The sequence below is a fragment of the Capricornis sumatraensis genome, chromosome 16 (genome assembly GCF_032405125.1).
Source record: "Capricornis sumatraensis isolate serow.1 chromosome 16, serow.2, whole genome shotgun sequence".
NCBI lineage: Eukaryota > Metazoa > Chordata > Mammalia > Artiodactyla > Bovidae > Capricornis > Capricornis sumatraensis.
In genome coordinates this window covers 22,500,292-22,526,442 of record NC_091084.1, presented here as the reverse complement: position 1 = coordinate 22,526,442, position 26,151 = coordinate 22,500,292, and the positions used below count along the sequence as shown (strand labels likewise).

The window sequence follows — 26,151 nt, the reverse complement described above, 5'->3', positions numbered from 1 at the left end:
TAGGGAGTTTTTAAATTACTTATTCAGCATCCCTACCAATAATCAGCCTATTCAGATTTTCTGTTCATATTCAGCCTTGAAGTTTGCATGTGTCTAAGAATTTATCCATTTGTTCTAGGTTTTCCAATTTGTTGGTGTGTAATTGTTCGTAATAGTCTCTTAATGATCCTGTATATTTCTGTGGTGTCCATTGCATCTCTTTCATTTCTGGTTTTGTTTCGTTTTGTTTTGTTTACTTTAGTTCTCTCTCTTTTGTTGAGTCTGGCTAAAGGTTTATCAACTTTGTTTATTTTTTCAAAGAACCCGCTCTTATTTTCATTGATCTCTTCTAGTGTCTTTTAGTCTCTATTTCATTTACTGCTCCTCTTAGTTCTGAAGTGAGTCTCTTGTAGGCGGCATGTAGGTGAGTCTTGTTTTTTATTCCATCAATCCCTCTCTGTCTTTTGATCGAAGAATTTAGTCCATTTACTGTTAAAGTAATTGTTAATAGATATGTTATTGCCATTTCTATTGTTTCTGGCTGCTTTGCAGTTCCTCTGTTCATTTCTTCTACTGCTACCTTCCTTTGTGATTTAATGACTTTCAGATTCCTTTCTCTGTCATTATCTTTTGTGTATCTCCTTTAGGTTTTTGCTTGATGGTTATCACAAGGTTTACACATAAGAACTTGTATTTATAATAGTGTTTATGTTGATAACAGTGTTTGAACACTTTGTAAAGCTCTACTTATTTATTCTCTACTCAACCAACATTTGGTTTTTTGATATCATATTTTATGTCTTTTTTTATCTTGTAAATCCCTTGCTTAAATATTGTAGCTACAGTTATTTTTACTATTTTTGTCTTTTGACCTTCGCATTAATAATTCATTCACTACCATTACCATATATTTGCCTTTACCAGTGAGATTTGTGCTTTTATATATTCTGTTATTAATTAGCACCCTCTGTTCAGCTTGAAAAGATACACATCTCTTCTGAGAATGGTTTAGGTTTAGTGGTGATGAACTCCTTTATCTTTTGCTTGCTAGAAACCTCTATCTCTTTCAATTCTGAATGATAACTTTGGTAGGTGAAGTATTTTTGGTTGGAAATTTTTATCTTTTAGCACTTGGAATATATTGTGCTATTTCCCTCCAATCTTTAAAATTTCTGCTAAAAAAAATCTACTGATAGTCTTACAGGATTTCCTTGTACATAAAAAGTTGTTTTTATCTTGCAGCTTTTAAGATCTCTCCTTGTCTTTAGCTTTTGACATTTTATACTAAAATGTCAAAAGTATAAAATTTAGTATAAAAAAGTATAAAATTTAGTATAAAATTAGTGTCTTGGTGTAGATCTCTGGGTGCATCTTATTTGGAACTGTCTGAGCTTCCTAGATTTGAATGTCTGTTTCTTTCCGCAGTTTAGGACAGTTTTCAGCCATTATTTTCTCAAATAAGTTTTCTTTCCCTTTTTATTTTTTTCTGAGACCTCTATAATGTGATAGTTAATGCACTTGATGTTGTCCCATAAGTCCTTTAAGCTGTCTTCACCATTTTGCATTGTTTTCTTTTTGCTGCTCTGATTGGGTGAGTTTCTCTGCCATGTCTCAAGTTCTCTGATCCTTTCTTCTGCTTCATCAAATCTGCTTTTGACCCCCACTGGTTATTTTTCAATTCAGTTGTTGTATTCTTCAGTTCTGTGACTTCTGTTTGGAACTTTCTTATATTTTCTATCTTTAAGTTCTCACTGTGTTTATCCATTCTTCTCTCAAGTTTAGTGAGCATCTTTAGGATTATTTATTGAACTTTTTACCAGGTAAATTATTTATCTCCAGTTCATTAACTTTTCTTCTGATGTTTTATCTTGTTCTTTCATTTGGAACATATTTCTGTTTCTTCATTTTGCTTGATTCTGTCCTGGTTTCTATGCACTGGGTGAAAGAGCCACCTCTCTCACTTGAACTGTTGGCTTTGTGTAAGAGGTGAACCTTTTTCATTCAACCCTGTCCTAGCTCTTGGTTTTCTGTCAACTATTTGTAATTATCCAAGAAGCCTATCTTATATTTAATAGCTCTCAGTACTTGAGGAAGTGCCAAGATCAGTCAGTGTCCCAAAGGGGAGAGCTCAGTCAGCACCTTGATTCAGGCTGATTGTAAACCAAGTCCTCAGACAGCAGCTTTTCAAGAATGCAGATATATGCAGTTCTGTAGGACTGCAAAGATAAGCCCTGCTGGCCCCCAGAGCCAGGCTATCTGGAGGTGGTCCCTGGCAGCAGTCACAAAAATTGGGTCTCCGGTAGGTTTATAAGCTCCTTCTTGGGAGTTGCTAGTGAACTGTAGTCACACAGGAGGAAGTGCAAAGATGGTGTTCCTGGCTGCATCTTTGAGAGCACCTGCTCACCCTCTAGGTGTGTGCCAGACCTGTTGCTTATCCCCAGGGCTGAAGTTCCTAGACAGGCAGATAGCCTCTTTTACAAAAAGAGTGGGAGTGTGTTCAGTCTGCTGTCTGTGTGATGCCCTGGAAATGGTAGTCTTCCAAGAACTGTCTCTATAATTGTTACAGTCCTTTGGGACCCAGGAATGCAAGCCCCCCTGACCAGTTGATCACAGGTCTTTCTCTGGGTGGCAGCTGTAAAAATCATGTCACCAAATGTAAAAACCAGAGCACCAGTATTGTGTAGAACCTCCTCTCCAGAAGATAAAAGCACTCTGCAGTATAGCAGAAGAGCTAAAAAATGGTACCCACTGGCTGACATGGGACAGATGGGGAGTACACAGATGGCATTCACTGGAAAAAAAAAAAAAAAGAAAAGAGAAAGAAAAAAAGAAAACAACGGAGAGGAAAAATAAAAAGATGATACCCAACATAAGGGCGGAGGGTGGGGAAGATGGTGCTGCTGACTTTAGCAAGGCAGAGAGAGAATAGGAAGATAGTGTCCACCAGCCTCTGTCCAAGGGAGTATCCAAGCAGGTACCAGTGCTTTAAAGTTAGTAAATGAATCTCTTTCATATGATGTCTGGATGCTTTGCAAATGGCTGCTTCTACATTGGGCTCTGGGTTAGGTGAGCCTAGGCATAAACCCTTTAAGAACCCTTCCTTGTGTCCACAAAGCCCCATATGTCTCATGGACATGAGCCTTGTTGGCCTGTGAGATGCTTTGGGGGTTTATCTCTCAGACACTGGATCTTAAAAGTTAGGGTGACCTATGTGAGGTATGAACCCTTCACTCCTTCTGGAGAAGCTCTGGGTTTTGAGTTCCCTCCAGACTGGGGGTTGTTTTATTGGGGGTGGAGTTTGTAATGAGATTGTGTTTCAGCCTTTTCTACCCACTAGGATGTGGTTTCTCTCTCATTTGCCCAATGTAACAGGGTCTCTTTACCAGTATGTGGATTCTTTTCAGAAGAAGTTGTTCCATGTATAGTTTTAGATAAACTGTACCCACGGGAGGAGGTGAGTGCAAGAGCTTCCTACATATCCATCTTGCTAAAATTTCTTATTAAAAGTTTTTTGTTGTGGTTATTATTCTTTAATAATCAATAAGCACAAACTTTTAAGAATTACAATTTTTAATATTCAGTTTGTTCATTTAAGCATGAAGAGACTCTAACTTGACTCTTGCTGGGATTGTTGGGGAAAGTTGTATGTTCATGAATTTTATTTGCTCTATATTTACATCATCATAATATTTTTTATAACAATTGCATGTTTTTTCATCAGCCTTTGACCTTTAGAAAGTAAGAGCTAAGCATTAAAAGCTCTGCAAGAAAGTAAATTTTAATGAAATTTTTTTTCCTCTCAGTCCCAAAGGGAACATGAACTCTAAAATTGACTGTGGTATATAATAAAAGGCATGACTGCAGCTGAAAGCACTTATAATGAAATACAAGACTCAATTCTACTTTGTCTTCTGTCTATACTCATTGGATAGCTGAGTTTATAACTTTATGAAAGAACATTCTTCCTAAGAAGTGTGTGAAACCAAAAAGATACAGTAAATCTAATAGTTTTCAAAATTGTGAAACCATATTAAATGTTAGGAAACTAGATTGAGTATAACTACTCAACATATATAAACATACATATTAAACAAACATTTGCACAGATTGACATTGCTGCCACAAAGGAACCCCTTTCTGGATTTAAGAATGGGTTCAGTTTCCTAAACTACTGATCAGTTAGTTCAGTCGTTCAGTCATGTCTGACTCTCTGAAACCCCATGGACTGCAGCACACGAGGCTTCCCTCTCCATCACCAATTCCCGGAGCTTGCTCAAACTCATTTCCATCAAGTCGGTGATACCTCCAACCATCTAATTCTCTGTCATCCTTCTCCTCCTGCCTTCAATCTTTCCCAGCATCAGGGTCTTTTCCAGTAAGTTGGCTCTTTGCATCAGGTGGCCAAAGTATTGGAGCTTTAGTTGCAGCATCAGTCCTCGTGATTGACTGGTTTGATCTTCTTGCAGTCCAAGGGACTCTCAAGAGTTTCTCTAATACCACAGTTCAAAAGCATCAATTCTTTGACACTTAACTTTCTTTATGGTCCCACTCTCACATCCATATGGACTTCTCTGGTGGCTCAGATGGTAAAGCATCTGTCTACAATGTGGGAGACCTGGGTTCGATCCCTGGGTTAGGAAGATCCGCTGGAGAAAGAAATGGCAATCCACTCCAGTGCTATTGCCTGGAAAATCCCATGGACAGAGGAGCCTGATAGGTTATAGTCCATGGGGCCGCAAAGAGTCGGACACGACTGAGCGACTTCACTTTCACTCACATCCATACATGACTACTGGAAAAACCATAGCTTTGACTAGATGGACCTTTGTCAGAAAAGTAATGTCTCTGCTTTTCAATATGCTGTCTAGGTTGGTCATAGCTTTTCTTCCATGGAGCAAATGTCTTTTAATTTCATGGCTGCAATCACCATCTGCAGTGATTTTGGAGCCAAAGCAAATAAAGTCTGTCTCTATTTCCGTTGTTTCCCCATCTGTTTGCCATGAAGTGATGGGACCAGATGCCATGATCGTAGTTTTTTGAATGTTGAGTTTTAAGCCAGCTTTTTCTCTCCTCTTTTACTTTCATCAAGAGGCTCTGTTGTTCCTCTTCACTTTCTGCCATAAGGGTGGTGTCATCTGCATATCTGAGGTTATTGATATTTCTCCCGGCAATCTTGATTCCAGCTTGTGCTTTATCCAGCCGGGCATTTCGCATGATGTACTCTGCATAGAAGTTAAATAAACAGAGTGATAATACACAGCCTTGACGTACTCCTTTCCCAATTTTGAACCAGTCCATTGTTCCATGTCCAGTTCTAACTGTTGCTTCTTAACCTGCATACAGATTTCTCAGGAGGCAAGTCAGGTTGTCTGGTATTCCCATCTCTTGAAGAATTTTCCACAGTTTGTTGTGATCTACACAGTCAAAGGCTTTGGCGTAGTCAATAAAGCAGAAGTAGATGTTTTTCTGGAACTCTCTTGCTTTTTCTATGATCCAATGGATATTGGCAATTTGTTCTTCTGCCTTTTCATTCCAATCCCAAAGAAGGGCAATGCCAAAGAATATTGGAACTACCACACAATTACACTCATCTCACAGGCTAGCATAGTAAGGCTCAAAATTCTCCAGGCCAGGCTTCAACTGTACGTGAACCATGAACTTCCAGATTTTCAAGCTGGATTTAGAAAACACAGAGGAAACTACTGATATTATGTATAAAATAGATAACTAATGAGAACATACTGTATAGCACAGGGAACTCTACTTAATACACTGTGGTGACCCAAATGGAAGGCAGTCCAGAAGGGAGGGGATGTATATGCATGTATATGTATGACCGATTCATTTTGCTGTATAGTAGAAACTGACAAGCAAGAATACTGGAGTGGGTAGCCATTCCCTTCTCCAGGGAATCTTCCCAACTCAGGGATCGAACCCAGGTCTCCTGCATTTCAGGCAGATTCTTTACCATCTGAGCCACCAGGGAAGCCCAGAAACTAATACAACATTGTAAAGTAACTATATGGCAATAGAAATTAAAAATAAACAAATAAAGGGCTTCCAGTTCAAGATGATGGAGTAAAAGGATGTGTGCTCATCTCCTCCTGCAAGATGACCAAATTTGCAACCAGCTATTGGACAGCCATCAACAGGAGGACACTGAAACGCACCCCAAGAAAGATACCCCGTGTCCCAAGCCAAAGAAGAAGCCACAGTGAGATGGTAGGAGGAACACAGTCATGATAACATCAAATCCCATACCCACCAGGTGGGTGACCCACAAACCAGAGAACAATAATACCAAAGAAGTTCTCCCACTGTTGTGAAGGTTCTGAACCCCACACCAGCCTTCCCAACTTGGGTATCTGACAAAGGGGCTGGGAATCACCAGGGAACCTGACCTTGAAGGCCGGCAGGGCTTGATTATAGGACTTGCACAGGACTGGGGAAAACAGACTCTGGTCTTGGAGGGCACAAACAAAATCTTGTGTGCACCAAGACCCAGAGGAAAGGAGCTGTGAGCCGACAGGGAAGTAAACTAAAACTGCCTGCTAGTGGTGGAGGGCCTCCTGTGGAGGCATGGGTTGGCAGAAGCTCACCACAGGGACCGGGGTTCTGGCAGCAGCAGGTCAGGAAGTTCCCTCTTGGCATAAACTCTCTTGGAGTTCATCATTAATCCAACCATAGAGCCAAGAGACCCCAGGCCTGAGTCACCTCAGGTCAAACAGCTACCAACTACCTATGAGGGAGTGCAGCCCCACCCATCAGCAGATAATCGGATTAAAGCTATACTGAGAAAGTCCCTGCCCACCAGAGCAAGACCCAGTTTTTCCCATTGCCAATCCCTCCCACCAGGAAGTTTGCACAAGCCTCTTAGCCTCATCCATCAGAGGGCAGACAGAAGAAGCAAGAAGAACCACAGTCTCACAGTGGCTAAAACAAAACCATATTACAGAGAGTTCATCACAATGAAAAAGCAGAAAGTTACGTCCCAGATGAAGGGACAAGATAGAACCCCAGAAAAACTTCCCTAACGTGAGAAAGGAAATAGTCAACCAAGTCCAGGAAGCACAGAAAATCCCAGACAGGATAAACCCAAGGAGGAACACACCAAGACACATAGTAATCAAACTGACAAAAATTAAAGACAAAATATTAAAAGCAAGGAGGGAAAGATGACAAATAACATACAAGGGACTTCCCATCAGGCTATCAGCTGATTTCTCAACAGAAAGTCTACAGGCCAGGAGGGAATGGCAGGATATGTCTAAAGTGGTGAAAGGAAGAACCTATAACCAAGAATACTTTACTCAGCAAGACTGTCCTGCAGATTTGGTGGAGAAATCAAAAGCTTTCCAGCAATCAAAAGTTAAGCAAACTCAGCACCACCAAACCAGTTTTACAACAAATGCTAAAGGAAATTCTCTAGGCAAAAAATATAAGATGTTTAGAGCTCCCACTATTCAGTTTTTTCCTTTCTGGGATTTCCTCCTTATGGGAGTTCCCTTTATGTTACTTGCCATTTTTCTCTTGTTGCTTTTAATATTTTATCTTTGTCTTTAATTTTTTTCAGCTATTATCTCTTCAGATATTTTCTCAGGTCCTTTCTGTCTCTCTTCTCCTTTATAGTTGTTACTTGTGTGTTTGTTTTGAGGGCCAGAGGTGCACGCAGTAGAAAGATCCTAAAGGAACCTCAAAGAGCCATTTTTTAAAGTATCAAATTCTGTGTAAATCCATCAATTTTCATGTTAAAGTTAGATACAGATGACATCAACAATGCTTTAGAACTATGATCTCACAAAATCATGTTTCAGTGTTGACCTTTCTTACTTTTGCCTATTTTGTTCACATTGCCTTTTATCGCCTAAATGTCTCCTCAGTTCAGTTACTGTCCAAGAATGACTTATTGAGTACTTACCAGATACAAGTCATGAAATTAGATCCTCCACCTATTGAAATCATGTTCGTTCAAAATTCACATCAAATGCAGAAGCCTCCAAGATCACTCTTGCGCTCGTAATGTGTAGATGTGTGTGTGCTAAGTTGCTTCAGTCCATATCTGACTGTGTGCAACCCTAAAGACTGTAGCCTGCCAGGCTCCTCTGTCCATGGACTTTTCCAGGCAAGAATACTGGAGTGGGTTGCCATTTCCTCCTCCAGGGGATCTTCCCGACCTGGGATTGAACCTGCGTCTTTCGTGTCTCCTGCATTGGCAGGCAGGTTCTTTTCCACTAGCACCACCTGGGTAGATAGATGTGATTTATTTTTTTTTCTGAATGTTTTTTGTGCTTCCTTCTCCTCTTATGACATTTTATTTATCAATATACTTGCTTTCCTTCCACCCACCTATCGCCAGTCTTGTTCCATCCATTAGGTTGTAAACTTTACTGTGGCAAGGGCAAGTCTCACTCATGTTTATATCCATCCATGCTGCCTTAAACATGCCTTTCAAAGTCAGGACTAAAAAGATACAGGATAGTCTTGCAGCTGGAAAAAAGTGGGGAAATGTGGAACGTTGGCTTCCTGTCTCTGTTCTCAGCCGAGTAGAGCATCAGGTAATGATGCTCTGTTGTTTCTAGAGCACATCTTAGTAGAGACAGCTCTTCTTCCCCTAGTTGTTCTTCGTCCTTTTGCTTCCCTTTTCCTCCTCCTCCTTCCCCTTCCCCTCTCCTCTCACCGTTTCTCCTTCTTCCTTCCTTATTCTCACTATTTAGTTGTGGCCTAGTTTAATCTTCGACTTTTTGTATGCTTAGTCTCAGCTTTAAAATGGGATATGTGCTGGTATGAAAATGTTTTACTTTAAGTTGTTACAGTTCACTAAGGGATCCCTTCTTTCACCTTTGAAGACTTAGTGCCAGAACTCAACTAAATAGACCAGTGATGTTCCCAAGAAGAGGTAGGAGAATAATCCAAATATTTGATTCTTCCTTAACTTATAGAATATTGAGCCGTAATGGACATACTGTAAAATGAAAACTGTAGAAATAAGATTAAGTGAATTAAATTTTTTTTCCTAATAATCTCACTTCTTCCTTAGATTCAGGTCAGAAGACATTTAAAAGGAGAAGATCTATCATAAACTGGGCCTTTTGGCGGGGTTCTAGCATTCACCTGGATAACTTGCCCGTGTCACCAACATCTCCTATCCCAGGACAGCTCTTCGGGGTTTCTCTGCCAGATATTTGTGAGAATGACAATCTGCCCAAAGCTGTCTTGGTAAGTCTCATTTTGGCCTATAGCACTAATAGGAAAGGAGATTTGGGAAAGGAATGCTCTGGGAGGTAAATCTTTCCCTAAAAAATGGGAAATTTATAGATACCCATTGCTTTGGCTGAGAATCTTTATTACTCCTTCAAAGAAAATAAATCTGATTAGGCTACTGCAGAGTCATAAGGTAGACATAATAGGGAGAGATAATCTAGCCTACTGATTTCAGGCAAGAGCCCCACTAACCTGCTCAGATGAATTAGAACCTACACTGTAGACAGAGAAGCCACATGAGCCCTGACATTTTTCTCACAGCCTTTCTTGAACCCTGCATTGTTCAGAAGGTCTCCTTTAATCACTTTAGCAACACAGACTAAATCTTAAAATTTTTAAACTTGTGTTTTATTTGTATTCCAAGTCTTTAAATATAAAGATATGTCCTCTGGTATTTAGTTATCTTTTGTATGTAGAAGAGATCAAATGAAAGCCACTGAGTATGTATTTTTCCAGGTAATATAGTAAATGGGTTGTGTTACAGAATATTTATTGAGTGTCCAGTACCCTTCAAGCAATATGCTAGATGCCTGGCCCTTTATTCCATGTTGTGCATCTATCTGTAAGCACCAGGTACTAATCTAGCCACTTTATTGCTTATCCTTCACAACAGATTTAGAAGGTAGTTATCATCATCATCGTTACTATCATTCCTACTCTACAAATTAAAGGGAAACCCCCGCCCAAGTTTACCGAAGGTCGCATCATAAATATGTGTCATAGCTAGTTTCCAGATCCCATGGGTTGCTTGTCTCCAGCACCCATTCTCTTCCTGTATGGCAAGCAGAGGGCACACAACTAGAAAGAAAGAGAAATAAAAGACTGAATAGAATGGAATGGAATGGAGAAAGCTTCCTAAAGGAGATGATTTTGGAGGCTAATTTGAAAAGAAGGAAATAGTGACTTCCCTGGTGGTTCAGTGATTAAGAATCCACCTTCCAATGCAGGGGACAAGGATTCAGTCCCTCGTCAGGAACTAAGATCCCACATGCCACAGGGCAACTAAGCCTGCGTACCACAATGAAGACTCAGCACAACTGAAAAACAAGAAAAACATAATATTTGTTTAAAAAAAAGAAGAAGAAGGAAGTAAAGTATAAAGCCACATGAAAAGAAAGACAAGGAAGGGCACTTCCCTGGTGGACCAGTAGTTAAGAATCTGCCTTCCAGTACAGCGGGTTCTATCCCTGGGCAGGGAACCAACCAAAGATCCCACATGCCATGGGGCAGCTAAGCCCGTGTACCACAACAAAGAGCCTGCATGCAGCAACTAAGACCTAACACAGCCAGAAACAAATACCCAAAAGAGAAAGAACAAGACAAGCAAGCGGAGAATGAATTTGGGAAGAGCATTTCATACTTGGGGAAAAGAATCCATATTGGAGAGTAATGGGAGAATAGGTAGGGAGGAGAGAGACAAGTTAACAGATACCTTAAAGTGACTGCTGGTTCACTGAAGAAAGTCTCATTAAAGCAAGTGTTTAAAATGTTTTAGATGTTAAATATAGCAAGTGTAAATAGGAGAAAGAAATTTAGAGATGCCGAAAAGGAAATAGAGTTTAATCCTCTAGCAGGCCTTCTAGCCCCAGGCCTTCAGGTCTTTCCCCTGGTACACCCCAGCCTCTGGCAGCTGGATAGGGCAAGTACATGTTCCCTTTCTTGTTCTGCATGAAGTGCCATCTTGATTTTCTTTTTCTTTTGTTTCCCCATAGGATATGCTTTTCTTTCTTAATCAGAAAGGACCTCTCACAAAAGGAATCTTCAGACAGTCGGCCAATGTGAAATCCTGCAGAGAGCTGAAAGAAAAACTGAATTCCGGAGCTGAAGTACAACTAGACTGTGAATCTGTTTTCGTAATAGCATCTGTCTTAAAGGTAGGAAAGTTTCTCCCTTCATCTACCCCACAGCATAGCTCTGGAGAAAGACAACTGATTTATCTCATTGTAACATTACTCCCATCTGCAGAAGACCATGATAGAAATAGAAGCTTAAAAAGACAAAAAACACTTCATACAGTCATGTGTGTGCTGTTATGTCTGACTCTTTGTTACCTCATCAACTGTAGCCCACTAGATTTCTCTTTGTCCACAGGATTCTCCAGGCAAGAGTACTGGAGTGGGTTGCCATTTTCTCCTCCAGTGGTCACAGAAACACTGGCATTTAAAAGCCACTTGTAATGATGTGGCATGTCAGATAGTCATTTTAAAATTTTTCATCCCATGTCACTCTCCCCACCTTCACTTCTGCTACCCCATGCAAAAAAGAAAAAAAAAATGAAATGAAAATTAAAAACAATTATAACACACAGTATATTTACCAAAATAAACATCCTGATTAGATGACTTTCTCACAGTCTCACTATCTTCCTAATAAAGGCGAATTTTTCAAAAATAAACTTTTATTAAACTTTGAAGCAGAGTTTTACCATAATAAACAAACATTTGCCTAATAATTGAAACATTGCTCACTGAGACTACTGAAAATTATATTCAGTTATACAATACCCCCCCTCAATGCCTTTTAAAAGTAAAGGTGGAGTAGGAATGATTGCAACATCTAGTCCTTCTTTTATGAAACCCTGACCACATTTGGTACCCTTGATCCCATGTATATCTGGTATTTCACATAAGCTTCTTTGCTGCAAGCGTTTTTGCTACTGACATTTTGGACATATAACCATATAATAGCCTTATGGTAATTTTGCTAAAAAAAAAAGAAAATAAGTGGTTGACAGTTTGTTTTGACAATATAAAAATCATGACAGATGACAATGATTTGTCCCAAGAATTGGTTTCACATTTTGAAATATACGACACTGGAGTTGAAAGAGACCAAGAGCCTTGAAGACATAGCATGAACCCACATTTCCCATAGAACTCTGAAATGTTTATTAAGGACAAATGGCAATATGCCAAGAACAAAAAATAGTGTGCAGGGCTTTCACAAAAACTCAGGCACAAATATATATCCTAGTACCTAGTATTTGAAACTTGATGCCTCTCCTAAGAAATTTGAGCAAAAAATTTAAAAGTGCAGTGCTGAACAAGAGACAAATCAACAATCTATATATATATATACATATATATGCATGTATGTATGTATATATATATAATATTGTGAGTGAAAGATTTGGAAGACAAATGCTTTAGTATAACCCATGAAATAATATTGAATTAATAATATGAATTGTGCAGTATTGCCATGAATCTATACACATTTTATTTTTTAACTTTTTATTTTGTATTGGAATATGGGAGATTAGCAATGTTGTGATAGTTTCAGGTGAACAGCAAGGGGACTCAGCCATTCATATTCATGTGTCCATTCTCCCGCAAACTCCCCTCCCATCCAGGCTGCCACATAACATTGAGCAGAGTTCCCTGTGTTATACAGTTGGTCCTTGTTGGTTATTCATTTTAAATATAGCAATTACACACATTTTAAATGTGTTCAGGTGTTTTGTATTTCACAATAAAATCTTTAATTCTGTTATTCTAATGTTTTATTATGTCCTTCTTAATATCCCTCTTTTATTTTTTGTTATTTTATCTTTTATGGCAGAACTGCCTTACAGCCAGTTCATTATTTGGTTATTTGCTGCAGAAATGCTTGTGGCAAAAATGTCTATGGCAAATAAGCTTACTTATGACAAAAAAGCTAGATCCTCCCCTCTCCCCTCATCCCAACACCAACCCCCTCCACCTATGATTACTTAACTCACATCCATATTTGAGTTAATCTTATAAAACTTTTTCCTCCTCACATTCATGAAAATGCCTCACTTTTTTTGAAAATCTAGAGTCAAAACTAGCTTTTCGCAGAGCTTTTGACCTGAGCAATAGCGTCTGCAGATCAAAATCAGGCTCCCACCTCGGAGCAGGGTTGGAATGTCCCAGAGCCAGGGGTAGAGACAGTGCCCCAGCCCGCATCCCCAGGCCTGGAGCGTAAAACCAAATTAAGGAAAACATGATGAAGAAGACTCCTGCATGTCCCTCCTCCTGATCAGTTGCTTACACACTCATGTTTTATGACTTAGTGAATAATCAGATGCCTCTTGATAAAAGGGCCTTGTCTGCTCTTAAACAACCCCACCATAGAGTTTCACAATAAAGTGTCACTCTAAAGAACTGGAGAGGGGCTTCCCTGGTAGCTCAGTGGTAAAGAATCTGCCTACCAGTGCAGGAGACAAAGGTTTGATCCCTGCTCCAGGAGGATCCCATATGCTAGGGAGCAACTAAGCCCATGCAGAACCATTGAGCCTGTGCTCCAAAGCGCGGGAGCTGCGGCCACTGAAGCCTGTGCACCTAAGAGCCTGTGCTCCACAGCTAGAGAAGCCACTGCAATGAGAAGCCCCTACTTGCCACAGCTAGAGAAAAGCCTGTGCAGCAGTGAAGACCCAGCACAGCCTAAATGAATAAATAATTTTTTAAAAAAGAACTGGAAACATGTATACTATCATGTAAGAAATGAATCGCCAGTCTAGGTTTGATACAGGATTCTTGGGGCTGGTGCCCTGGGATGACCCAGAGAGATGATATGGGGAGGGAGGTGGGAGGGGGGTTCAGGATTGGGAACTCATGTACACCCGTGGGAGATTCATGTCAATGTATGGCAAAACCAATACAGTATTGTAAAGTAAAATTTTAAAAAAATAAATAACAAATAAAATAAAATAGATAATCAACAAGGACCAACTGTATCTATAGCACAGGGAATGCTGCTGAATATTTAATCATAACCTAAGTGGGAAAAGAATTTGAAAATAGATAAAATATAGATAAAAGTATATGTATAACTGAATCATTTTGTTGTACACATGAAGTAACAGCATTGTTAATCAGCTTTAAAAAATAAATAAAAAAGAATCTTAAAAAAAAAATAAAATTCTGGGATATACAAATTAATCTATAGTGACAGAAAGCAGATGAGTGGCTGCCTGAGCATGAGAGGGGAGATTATTTAAACTTTTGGGGGTGATTGTATGTCCATTACCTCGATTTGCTGTGATGGTTTCATAGGTATGTTGATAAAGTAAAACTTTTCAAATTGAAAAATAAAAAATAAAATGAAGACAAAAAAAAAAAAAGGACTGGAAAATTGGAGCTAGGGTCATCTAATTTATTTTACATAGGGTTTGTGATTATCTTTCAGTCCTGGAGTACAATAAAGGTATGTATAGTGTGCTTAGCCAGATACCTAGCAGGCATGCAAGTATATGCAAGATAAAGTTTTCTTTGATTTTTGTCATAAAATTAGGCTTTCTCCCATCTTTTAAGAAGTTAAAGCCTATGTTTTAGAAAATTTTCCTTACTATGCTATTCATCACAGCACTACACTTCTTAAAATTTTGTTCTAAATTGTTGAGGCTGCTACGAAGAAGTGTGATTCTAGAACAGTTAAATGTATTTCACAGTGAAGAAATAGTACTTATAGAGGAATAGGCAAAAGACAAAAATTAATCCAAATGAAAAATCTGGTTATATGAGTTCTAACTAAAGTGTTATAATCATGTAGCTGTGTTTTACTCTCATTTCTTCCAAGTAGTTGCAAGAAAGGGATACTTTTTGCCAAAAGTTTTTGAGCTTTTGTTTTGTTTCTTATTTTTAAGACTGTTTAGAAGCAGTACTTAAATTTTCCTTTTATTTTTTACTTACACTGGTTTTGTTTAAATGTAACTATAATTGGAAGAAAATTCCTTGTGATACTGTATTTTTGATTCATCAGACCTCTGAGGAAAAGTGCATTTTTAATCCTGTAGGAATCTCATCTCAAATTAATTTGGGAGTTCTGCTTATGGCCTGGTTTCTGTTTTTGGAAGGGGAAAGACTTTTGGTTGAGTGCTAAGAGCTGGTGATTGTAATTCAGAACCAGCTTTCACATCCCTTCTCAGATCCAATGGTGGTTGTTATTTCGTAACTTGTTATTCCAGCTGGTGGAGAGTTCATTGAGATGTTATAAGTTATTATCTTTCAAGTGTAGGTTTTAAGATTTAATGATGTTTTTCTTCAAGACAGATCATAACTGTGTTTTCCACTGAGATTTTAAAAAAGAGGTATTGTCACTGCCCCATTTTGAAATAACAGATTTTTGCTCTTCTGAATCTGACTTTTAATGTAGGTGCAGCCACTAAAATTAGTCTGAAATTATGAAAATTTGATAGATTGACCCAGAAAAGAGGTAATTTTTATGATGACACATCTGAATCACAAATATCCATGGATATTACTACTAGAAAATAGAACAAAGACTTTGTATCAGTCATCTTCCTACTTGTTAACTACTCTAAAAAAAACTGTATGATAATAGGTGACATGACTACAAAGAGGTTTTCAAAATTACTGTAGATATAGTTAATTGACCTTTCCTTGTCCTCCACTAATATTTGACCAGATGACAAATAGCCACAGTTCAGTAATGACCTCTACTGTGTTTGGGACTGGGGCTTCCCAGGTGGCTCAGTGGTCTGCCAACACAGGAGATACAGGTTCACTCTCTGGGTTGAAAAGATCCCTTGGAGAAGGAAATGACAACCCACTGCAGTATTCTTGCCTGGGAAATCCCAAGGACAGAGGAGCCTGGCAGGCTGTAGTCCATGGGGTCGCAAAGAGTCAAACATCACTGAGAGACTGAGGATGAGCATGCACGCATGCCTGTCTGGGAATGTGCTTGGCATTAAGGTGTATGAAGTAGAAGGTGAGGGTCTGATTCTGCCATGAAGAAGCTGAGAAGTAGAGAAGATGTTCACCTAGTTGGCTAACTGCAACACTTAGGAGTCACAGCTTCCATAATAGCAGTAAAAACATGACATATAAGTAACAAGTTGTGCATTCCCTTTTTAAGGTACAAAGGTAAAGTTGCTGATTTGATTTTCCAACAAGAATTAAAATTATTCAGTTGCAGGTTTTCACCTGTCTCGACATTGTAGGCAGGAACTTATAAGCAGATAGTCAAGCATGTCATGTTATGTTGTAGGCAGGAACTTGTAAGCAGATAGTCAACCAGTGCCAAAAGCAACAAAGAGATTGGCCTAGAACAAAAAGGAAACATAGGGCCAGGACCAGAATTCTTTATTTTTAAACTTTGTATTAACATATGTCAAACTGGAAACTGTTGGGTGTCTCCTACTTGTGTCATAGTCTAGATTCATCACACCCAACCCCACCAGCGGTCTCGGTATAAGAGTCTCAAAGACCAGAAAGGATACTGTACCAGAGGCATGTTATTTAATGTACATTATGTGTGAGGTACTGCCTCATGCTTCCAGAGCCTAGCCACAGTCTGGAATGCTTTCTCCTCCTCATATATGAGAGCCCTTCTAGGGGGAACACAAGGAGCAGCTCCAAGCATCTCTGCATGAAATTATTCAGCAATGCCACTGGAATATGAAGTTCTAATATGACAGGGACTTGGTTTTATTCGCTACTCTATCCCTACCACCTCAAACAGTACCTGGCACATATGCATAAATATTTGTTGAATGGTTGGATGACTGATTACTATATTATGAATCTCACAAATGTCTTCATACATTTCTTTTAACTAATGAAATAAAAAGGATTTAGGTTTGCCAAACTCCGCCATGTTATACTAGTTTACTAAAATGTACACAAACAGGAGATTTCAGCCTAAGCAGGTCATCCTTTATCTTTACCACTATAGTCCAGACTCCAGTTTCCCTCTGGTTTTTGTCAGAAAAATATCAAAGCATATGTTTCTATGGGTGCACATCATTGAGGGGTTGGCACCGAGCTCCATGTAGTCCAAAGAAGAGAGTACTTAACTGTACTTTCCAATAAAGTGTCTTCTTTCTAATGTCTCTAATACATATTTAACCTGAGAATAACAATTTAAAATATTTATTTTTCCCCTCTATATAAGGATTTTCTACGAAATATTCCAGGAAGTATTTTTTCATCAGATCTCTATGATCACTGGGTCTGTGTAATGGATCAAGGAAATGATGAAGAGAAAATAAATGCAGTTCAAAGGTAATTATTCTGATTTGGTCCTTTCTCAAAAACGATTTTTAAAAAGCTTATATTTTGTAAGCTTGTCTAGGAGGGTAGTGTGCTTGTGCTTGCTGTGTTTAGTCACTCAACCGTGTCTGATTCTTCGCAACGCTTTGGACTGTAGCCTGCCAGGCACCTCTGTCCATGGGATTTCCCAAGCAAGAATACTGGAGTGGGTTGCCCTTTCCTCCTCCAGAGGATATTCCCGACCCAGAGATTGAACGCACGTCTCCTGTGTCTCCTTCATTGCCGTTGGATTCTTCACCCACTGAGCCATAATCACTATCAAAATCATATCCGTGGGGACCCTTTTAAATATAGATTTATGCTAGCTACTGTCACTTTTATTATTGCTTTTCCCTAATCCTATTAACATGGAATACTTGACCATTTTATACATTCTGTACATCTCAATCTGATAAGAGCTGAAACCCATTGGACCAAGAGTTAATACAGTAGACTCAATCTATAATTTACACCTTAGTTTAACCAGACTATTCCTTATATACTTCATTTAGCAACTGAATTCATAGAGAGAAAATTCCTTCCCCCTCAAGGGTCTCACAGTCTAGTAGAACAGATAGATAAAACCAAGAGTTACAAAGTAGTATAATTGGTGCTAGTAAAGAGATACCTTCAGAATATGTGGGAATGCTTCAGAGGGACAGTTAACTTGTTGAAAAGTGTCAAGGAAGAAGGGAGTTGCAAAGTCTCAGTCTGATCACAAAGACTGCATCGTTTATACTCAATTCAAAGAGAAGTTGCTGGCAGGTCTCGCCACCCCAACCCCTTATAGAAGTATAGGTAAGAAGAGTCCATTAACAAAAAGCATACTTCCGGTTCTGTGAAAACCCATGAATCCTAAAATCATTTATTTGCATATGCTTGTTTAGTGCAGTTTTTATTGAGCAGCTCTCAAATACAAGTCATTATCTACACACTGCTATTGATAGACACTTGTTATCAATAGAAGAACATAGTCTAACTGTTGAAGACACCAGAATCAAAGCCACGTAACAGGATTGGGTCTGTTTTGGTGGAAATCATTCAGGTGCAGTGAACGTCAGATCCTGTATTTTGTTGCTCATTGTCTAATACTTTATATTCTACAAATGGTTAAAAAGATGATGCTTTTGTATATTATCATATGTGAAACGAATCGCCAGTCCAGGTTCTGTGCATGATACAGGGTGCTCGGGGCTGGTGCACTGGGATGACCCAGAGGGATGGGATGGGGAGGGAGGTGGGAGGGAGGTTCAGGATGGGGAACATATGTATACCTGTGGCAGATTCATGTCAATGTATGGCAAAACCAATACAATATTGTAAAGTATAAAAAAAGAAAAGATGTTTTAAAGAGGGTTAGACTTATATCTCTCATACAAATACAAAATGAGCACACGTGAGAGGTTTTATTTAAAACATTAATTAGAGAACTAGTAAGATATTACTGCAAAGTCAAAAGAGATTTCAAACTATCACAACTTACATAATTAAATCAGAAATGCTGAAATGAATTTATAAATAGATGCAAAACTGACTTTCACTGCTAGGGCATGGGGCAGGGTGAGTGGGGCACTGTATGTGCAAATAAACCATTTATCTCTCTACTAGATAAGATTTCTGAGTCTACAGGCAAGTGTTAAGTGCACTGCTATCAGTAATCTACAGTTTACAGAGTCAAATAACTCAACCCCTATGACCCAGATACCCCAGTGTATGATAACAGTACCTTACTTTCCATTGAATACATCCAGGAATCCTTTGATTGTTTCCGTATCTTTCATCATTTGTCCCTTCAAAACTGTTCTCATTGTCAGTCCATAGTGCTGAAGAAACGCCTTTCTATTGTTATGCAACAGGAGTCCAAGTACCCAGTTTTCTCCCCCAGGTTACAGATTCTTGTTGGAAAAAAGCAACCACCATGACTATCAACATTTGTATCTGCTTTCTGTTTGATAGTAAAAATCATCTTAAGTGAATGATCATTTGAAATCCTTTATCAATTATAAAATAGGAATGGTAGAAAAAATATTATAATAAGCTTGCATTATATGTGACAGTGATGTCACTGAGATAGAAAGATGCAGGGCAAGACCTTGAGAGCTGCCGGAGCAGAGTGTGAGCTTTCAGAATGGACCTGGGAGTCTCATGGCCGAGGTTTAGGTTTTTACCAAGAGACAGAATCCTCTGTTGCTTCTTGGAAGTAAAGGAGCTACATATTAGTAAGTAAAGGAGTTACATATTAAATGCAACTGTTTAATTTCATTAGAAAGCTTTTGGGGGGGTTTGGTTGAGAATATTCTGGAATGTTATAGGGTTTGCTTAAGATACTTTGTAACAGTTTCAGGTAAGTATTTTAGACAGCATCTTTTTATGAATTATTTTTTTGCATTCTTTTACATCTTCATTGGATTGCAAAATAAATAATAAATCCCCAGTGCTCCCTCTCTCTCCTCTTCACAGGCAGTCCTCCCTTCGCATGTGCCGTGTTAGCAGACATTCCTGCATGTCTGAACTGTGAAAGTGAGGACTGTCTGTCAGTACAGGTTTTCTGTGAAATGTTTGCTTACAGAGTCCGTGTTTCTGTCTTCAGGCTATTAGACCAGCTTCCGAGAGCCAATGTTCTTCTCCTAAGGTATCTTTTTGGTTTATTACACAACATTGAGCAACATTCTTCATCCAATCAGATGACCGCATTTAATTTAGCAGTGTGCATCGCCCCAAGCATTCTTTGGCCTCCTGCTTCCTCTAGCCCAGAACTAGAAAACGAATTTACAAAAAAGGTAATGAAGTTTTTCCTGTTTCTGCTCTGGGGGACCAATTCCCCATTTTGAACCTAAAATTCGGGGTGTGAATTCTGAAAGATACATGTTTTCTTAAGTGAAAATACTTGAGAAAATAAGTACTATATGTACTAAGTACCTATCATTGTAAATCTGAATTCATCGAGTGTTTTATTCTATCCTGGTAGACGATAAAAAAGGTAATTTCTTGAGCAAAAAAGTGATAGCAGTTGGATTGCTTCTCTTTTCTCTTTAAGGAGGAAAAACAACTATGACTGACTTAAACCATAGAGTGATGTGAAAACAGTTGATATGATTTTAAAAATAAATAAGGACTTTTCAATTCTAATGAGGTGGATGAACCTAGAGCCTATTATACAGAGTGAAGGAAGTCAGAAAGACAAATGTCATATATTAGTGCATATATATGGAATCTAGAAAGATAGTACTGCTGATCTTACTTGCAAGACAGCACAGGAGACGCATGGAAAGAACAGACTTTTAGACACAGCGGGGGAAAGGAGAGGGTGGGATGGTTGGAGAGAGTCACACTGGAACATATACATTACCGTGTGTAAAATAGACAGCCATCTATCTATTTAGGAGAGTTGCTCTATGATGCAGGGAAGCCAGAGCCAGTGCCCTGTGACAGCCTAGAGGAGTGGGATGGGAGGGAGGTGGGAGTGGGTTTCAAAAGGGAGGGGCCATATGTATACCTGTGGCCAATTCATGTTGATGTATGGCAAAAGAAAAAGCATCACTATATTGTAAAGTTATTATCCTCCAATTAAAGATTAAATAAATAAGGACTTTGGAATTAGACAGGTCAAGGTTGAATTCTCAGGCCTAACACTTGCTAGATGTACAATCTTGGGCAAAATTAGTTACATAGATCCAGTTTCCTCATCTAATGAATGGAGATGTTGCTAATACCCGGTTCATACATTATTTAAGTTGGTGCAAATGCAGTTTTGGACTGTGAATGTTAAATCGTTATAACTAGGCTCAAAGACATCTTTATTAATCAAAATAGGCACCATTACAATCAACACATTGTTGCCAATAAGAAATAAGTTTGTCGATTTCTGTAGCATAAAAATCTATGCTTTGGAATTCGACAAACTCTTAGGAAACACTTTCTGCCTCCTCCTGGTTGTGGAAGCATTTTTCCTGCAAAAAGTTGTCAAGATGCTTGAAGAAGAGGTAGTTGGTTTTCAAGAAGTCAGGTGAATCTGGCAGATGAGGCAAAACTTTGCAGCCCAGTTCATTCAACTTTTGAAGCATTGTTTGTGCAATGTGTGGTCAGGCGTTGTTGTGGAGAAGAATTGGGCCCTTTCTTTTGACCAGTGCCAGCTGCAGACATTGCACTCTTGGGTGCATCTCATCAATTTGCTGAGCATTCATCTCAGATGTAATGGTTTCACCAGGATTCAGACAGGCAGCAGACCACCACACAGTGACCATGACCTTTTTTGGCTGCAAATTTGGCTTTGGGAAGTGCTTTGGAGCTTCTTCTCGGTCCAGCTACTGAGCTGGTTGTAACCAGTTGTCATATAAAATCCACTTTTGATCACATGTCACAATCCGATTGAGAAATGGTTCATTGTTGTTGCATAGAATAAGAGAAGACGACACTTCAAAACGACAGTTTTTTAAATTTTCAATCAGTTCATGAGGCACCCACTTAGTGAGTTTTTTCACCTTTCCAGTTTGCTTCAAATAAGTTCTTTGGCAACTCCTCATTTAGTTGTAAGAGGATCAGCTTCGATGTTTACTCTCAGTTGGTCACTGTCAACTTGTGATGGCTGGCCAGAAAGCTCCTCATCTGCAAGGCTCTTGTCTCCTTTGCAAAAACAAATAGCACTGCACTATTTATTAGCAGTTTCTGGGCCAAATACACTGTTGATGTTGTGAGTTGTCTCCGCTGCTTTATGACCCATTTTGAACTCAAATAAGAAAATTGCTCAAATTTGCTTTTTGTCTAACTTCATTTCCATAGTCTAAAATAAATACAAAATACACAGAAAGTAGTGTCATTTGCCAAAAACATAAAGCAAAAATTTCACATTAAAATGATGTATACCATAACCACATTTATTTAGGAATGTATTCCAACATCAAACAGCAGAGTTCAACAGTGCAAAACCGCAATTACTTTTGCCCCAACCTAATAGTTACTTGAAATCACACACTCCTGAATTGCCTGATTATAAGTACAGGAGTTGGGGCTTTGCTTCAGCTATTGGGGCAAAAAAACTATGTAAAGATTTCTGTATATCTCATGGAGGCACAAAGCTTCCTAGTAAAATCTTTACCTCTTCCCGAAGTACCTCCAGTTAGCAAGGCTAAGGGAAAGAAATGCATAGAAGAGACTAGTCAGGCAAAGTGCAAGTTTTTTCTCCAGCTGTCTCTCCTCCTCACAGAGAACCACAGAGGATACCTACCAACTTCCCAGCTCGTGACACCTGCCTTTTGCATAAGAAATACATTTTATAAGTCTTCATCTAATGACACTTCATGAATTTTAATGAGAATGTGTGTTTCCTCATCCCAAGTGCCCTATAGAGAATACTTAAAATTACTCTAATTTTAAAGACAAGACAGTTGGTATAAAAATGTTAGTATTACGCCAAGGCCACAAGTAATAACTAGTCTACTGATTAAAATTAATTTCTATGCTCTAACTACTCTTGAAAGTATCATAGTTTTTTAGGGGAAACTGTATTATAAAGCAAACCTGAATTTTTCTCAGGATTCTTTGGCATTTTTTGTTAGAATTAGGATTCATATATGAAATGTGATTTACAGACAGGCTGTATGAGAAGTTTGCAGCTCATTTTTGTCTCTTTTTTGTACAGGTTTCTCTGCTTATACAGTTTCTTATTGAAAACTGCTGTCGGATATTTGGAGAAGAAATCACTTCCCTCTTGGGAGAGGTTTCAGTGAGATGTGATTCTAGAGAGAATGCCTCAGGTATTGTGAATAACTGGATTGTTTTTTGTGGGAAACAGACACACATCTGTGAAAATCAGCTGGGACAGTGGTTATCCTGGAGCCCACAGCAGCTCAGGTGAAGAGGGCCTCTCACCTCGGTCAGTGGGTCTAGGATTCTGCTCCTTCCTTAGAAGGTCAGGGTATGTTAACACTGTGGTAAGGTTAAGAAGTGTATAAGACAAGGTCCCAGATTGTTAGTGGCAGCATTATATAGTATGATGTTTTTAACCTTTTTAAAAATAAACTTTACAAGGAGCCCCAATATGTATAACACAACTGCTCTGGTTGAAACTGGAGTAGAAGGCCCAGAGGCAATAGAGACAGCCCTGTTTTTTCTCCTCACCTTCCTCTTAGAGGTCCCTGAGGCTTCCGAGAATTCTCATGCACTGCTAAACACATTTAAAACAAGTAACATCATGGGGCAGGCTGGGGTGTGTGGGGAGTAAAGACACTCAATATTCCAAATTATGAATTCTTGTAACACCAATTACTAGTTATGTTGTCTTTGGCCAATTCTTCTATGCCACTGAACATCAATATCTTCATCTACAAATATGGATAACCATCATATCTAACTGTTGTGGCTGTAGTAAAGATAAAGTAATATATAGTAAAGCACTTTGTCAAAGAGAAATTGATAGGGCTAGTAAATGGTTTCTCTGAGATTAGAGTTAATTATGTGTATACACGAGCAGATCCGTTTAAAAGACAGAGTCTTAATCCAAACCTGGATATATCTGGCATTAATTTCTTTATATTTTTAACTGTTTCTTGGTAGTATGACCATCTCCTCATTGAGGAAATCTTATATAAAGAAAGCCTGTTTCTTCAGGAACTGAGGTATATTTCATATACCTCAACAGTTTATTTTTAATTCTACACTTACATCTGGGGAGATTATGGAAGATTCTTTCTTTCCTTAGAGTGAAAATTTGAACAATCTACACTTCAAAACAGAATTACACCAAACATCATCATAGTTGGGGTTTTTTATTATTTTTAAGGCAGCATGCATTTGTGTTAAGTAAAAATGTTAATCATGGTTTGCTTTTTGGACAGATATCTCTTGCTTCCAACTGAATGACTCCTCCTATGACAGCTTGGAAAATGAGCTGAATGAGGATGTTGACGCCCCGTGTAGTGACTTGGTAAAGAAACTTGGTCAGGGTAGCAGAAGCATGGACTCCGTGTTAACCCTCAGTGACTATGACCTCGACCAGCCTGAGGTGGAAGGCCTTTTAACCCTAAGTGACTTTGACTTAGACCATTCTAAAGATGAAGACATTCAAATGGGACAGCCCCTGGAATCCAAGCCAGTGGACACTGCAGTGTACACCAAGGTCCCACACGCCCAGGCCCCCTCTGGCACGAGCACACCCAGCCGCCTGTCCACAGCTGCCGCAGATGCTCCAAAAGGCCTGAGGCGACACCGCCGCTGCTCGGAGCCCAGCATCGACTATCTCGATTCAAAGCTTTCCTATCTCAGGGAGTTTTATCAGAAAAAGCTACGCAAGTCCAGCTGTGATGCCATTCTCTCAAAAAAAGATGAGAGCCATCTGAATCAGAATCAACCCCTTCAGGAAGGGGGTAAGACATGTTTTAAAAAGAGTTTAGTCACAGGCATTGATAGCAAGAAAAATGCCGCTAGTAAAAATGTTAAGAAGAAAAGCTTGTCTGATAATGAAGGAAGTCATGTAAAACTTTTTCCTAAATCCAAGCCAGTAGCCATTTCCATGGCGTCTTACAGTCACATGACCTCCTGTGATCATCCCAGGAGCCAGCCCTTTGACATGGATGCATCCGAATACTCCCCGCCACACACTGCAGACACCCTCAAGAGTTCAAGGAGACAACGGCGCTGCTCAGAGCCCAGCATTGATGACCAGCACTGCAGACTGACCTATCTCAGGGGGATTTATCCAAAGAAGCAGCAGAAAGCCAGCTACGAAGCCAGTCTCTTGCATGGAGAGGAAGATTATCTCAAACGGCACAAGTCTTTACAAATGGAGGGCCAAAAGCTTATTAATCAGAGTTTGGTCATGGGGATTGAGGTGGGCAAGAGTAGTGCCACAAACCAAAACACAGAGAAGGTTTTACCCCCAAGTTTAAACCTTTGCTCAAGGACTAGCTATTCCAGCTTGTCCTCCCCAGGCACTTCCCCATCTGGTTCATCAGTGAGCTCCCAAGACAGTGCTTTTTCTCAGATTTCTGAACACTCTGTGTTTACACCCACTGAAACATCCTCTCCAATAGATTGTACTTTTCAAAGAAAACAGGCAGAGCTTTCTTCTGACTTTAGCAGTTCTGGCCTCATTTCTGGAATTCCTGGTCCTTCATCAGGGCAGGCCAGTGGCCACCTGGCTTATACAAAAAAGGACAGCGTAGAGTGGCATTCACACATGCATTCTGTAACTCTTCACCCCAGCACATGGTTGAAGAGTGGTGTAGCCAGTTTGAAAAACTGGTCTCTCAAAAAGAAGGCAAGGGCACCCAGACCAGAGGAAAATAAAGTGGGTTCTCTAAAAGGACCCATGGATCCTCCTGCACATGCTTCTGGTGTTCTAGAAGCCATCACACTGCAGGAGAGGCAGAAAGACGTGCCCCAAAGGGCAGCTGAAGGACTGGGAGCTGTGCAGACGGCCCGCTGGTATAGTTCCCACCCCAGCCAGGACTCAGAGAAGTACTGTAGCTCTCCATTCAGCCTCATGGAAGACAGACTTGGGCTTCGTATGAAGTCACCCGCGGAAGGAGAGGATAGTGGGCAGTGCTCTCCTGGTATGCTGCCCCAGAGAAGATCCTCCCCCGGCTCTTTGACTGTGGATGATGCATCCAACCCAGACTCAGGGCCACCCGTGGTGTGTGATGCTGAGGACAGACATTTGGCCAAAGACATGTAACCACCATGAGAACCTGATGTCTACAAGAACAGAAACAGGCTGATAATGATACAACAATTACTATGACCCCTTTGTATAAAATACCTGGGATGGGTAGCATAAAGATAATCATTGCTAATACTTAGGACAACAAACGAGTTCTCTTTCTTGAGACTATTTGTCCAAAAGTTTAGACTGAAAAATTCTGTGACCTCAGTGTTTGGGAGGCTTTTCCATATTAATGCA

The 26,151-nt window shown here is 39.5% G+C and overlaps 1 protein-coding gene across 1 annotated transcript in view; it reads left to right on the top strand.

Moving 5' to 3' along the window:
* The window catches only part of ARHGAP20 (Rho GTPase activating protein 20), a 202,631-nt gene extending 176,705 nt beyond the window's left edge, over positions 1 to 25,926 (top strand). The window contains exons 10-15 of the mRNA XM_068989170.1: positions 9,017 to 9,195; positions 10,953 to 11,114; positions 17,119 to 17,228; positions 19,846 to 20,035; positions 22,894 to 23,008; positions 24,089 to 25,926. Of these exons, the coding sequence (XP_068845271.1) occupies positions 9,017 to 9,195; positions 10,953 to 11,114; positions 17,119 to 17,228; positions 19,846 to 20,035; positions 22,894 to 23,008; positions 24,089 to 25,926 (2,594 nt within the window). The remainder of the gene's footprint in view (positions 1 to 9,016; positions 9,196 to 10,952; positions 11,115 to 17,118; positions 17,229 to 19,845; positions 20,036 to 22,893; positions 23,009 to 24,088) is intronic.
* Positions 25,927 to 26,151: the final 225 nt, after the last annotated feature.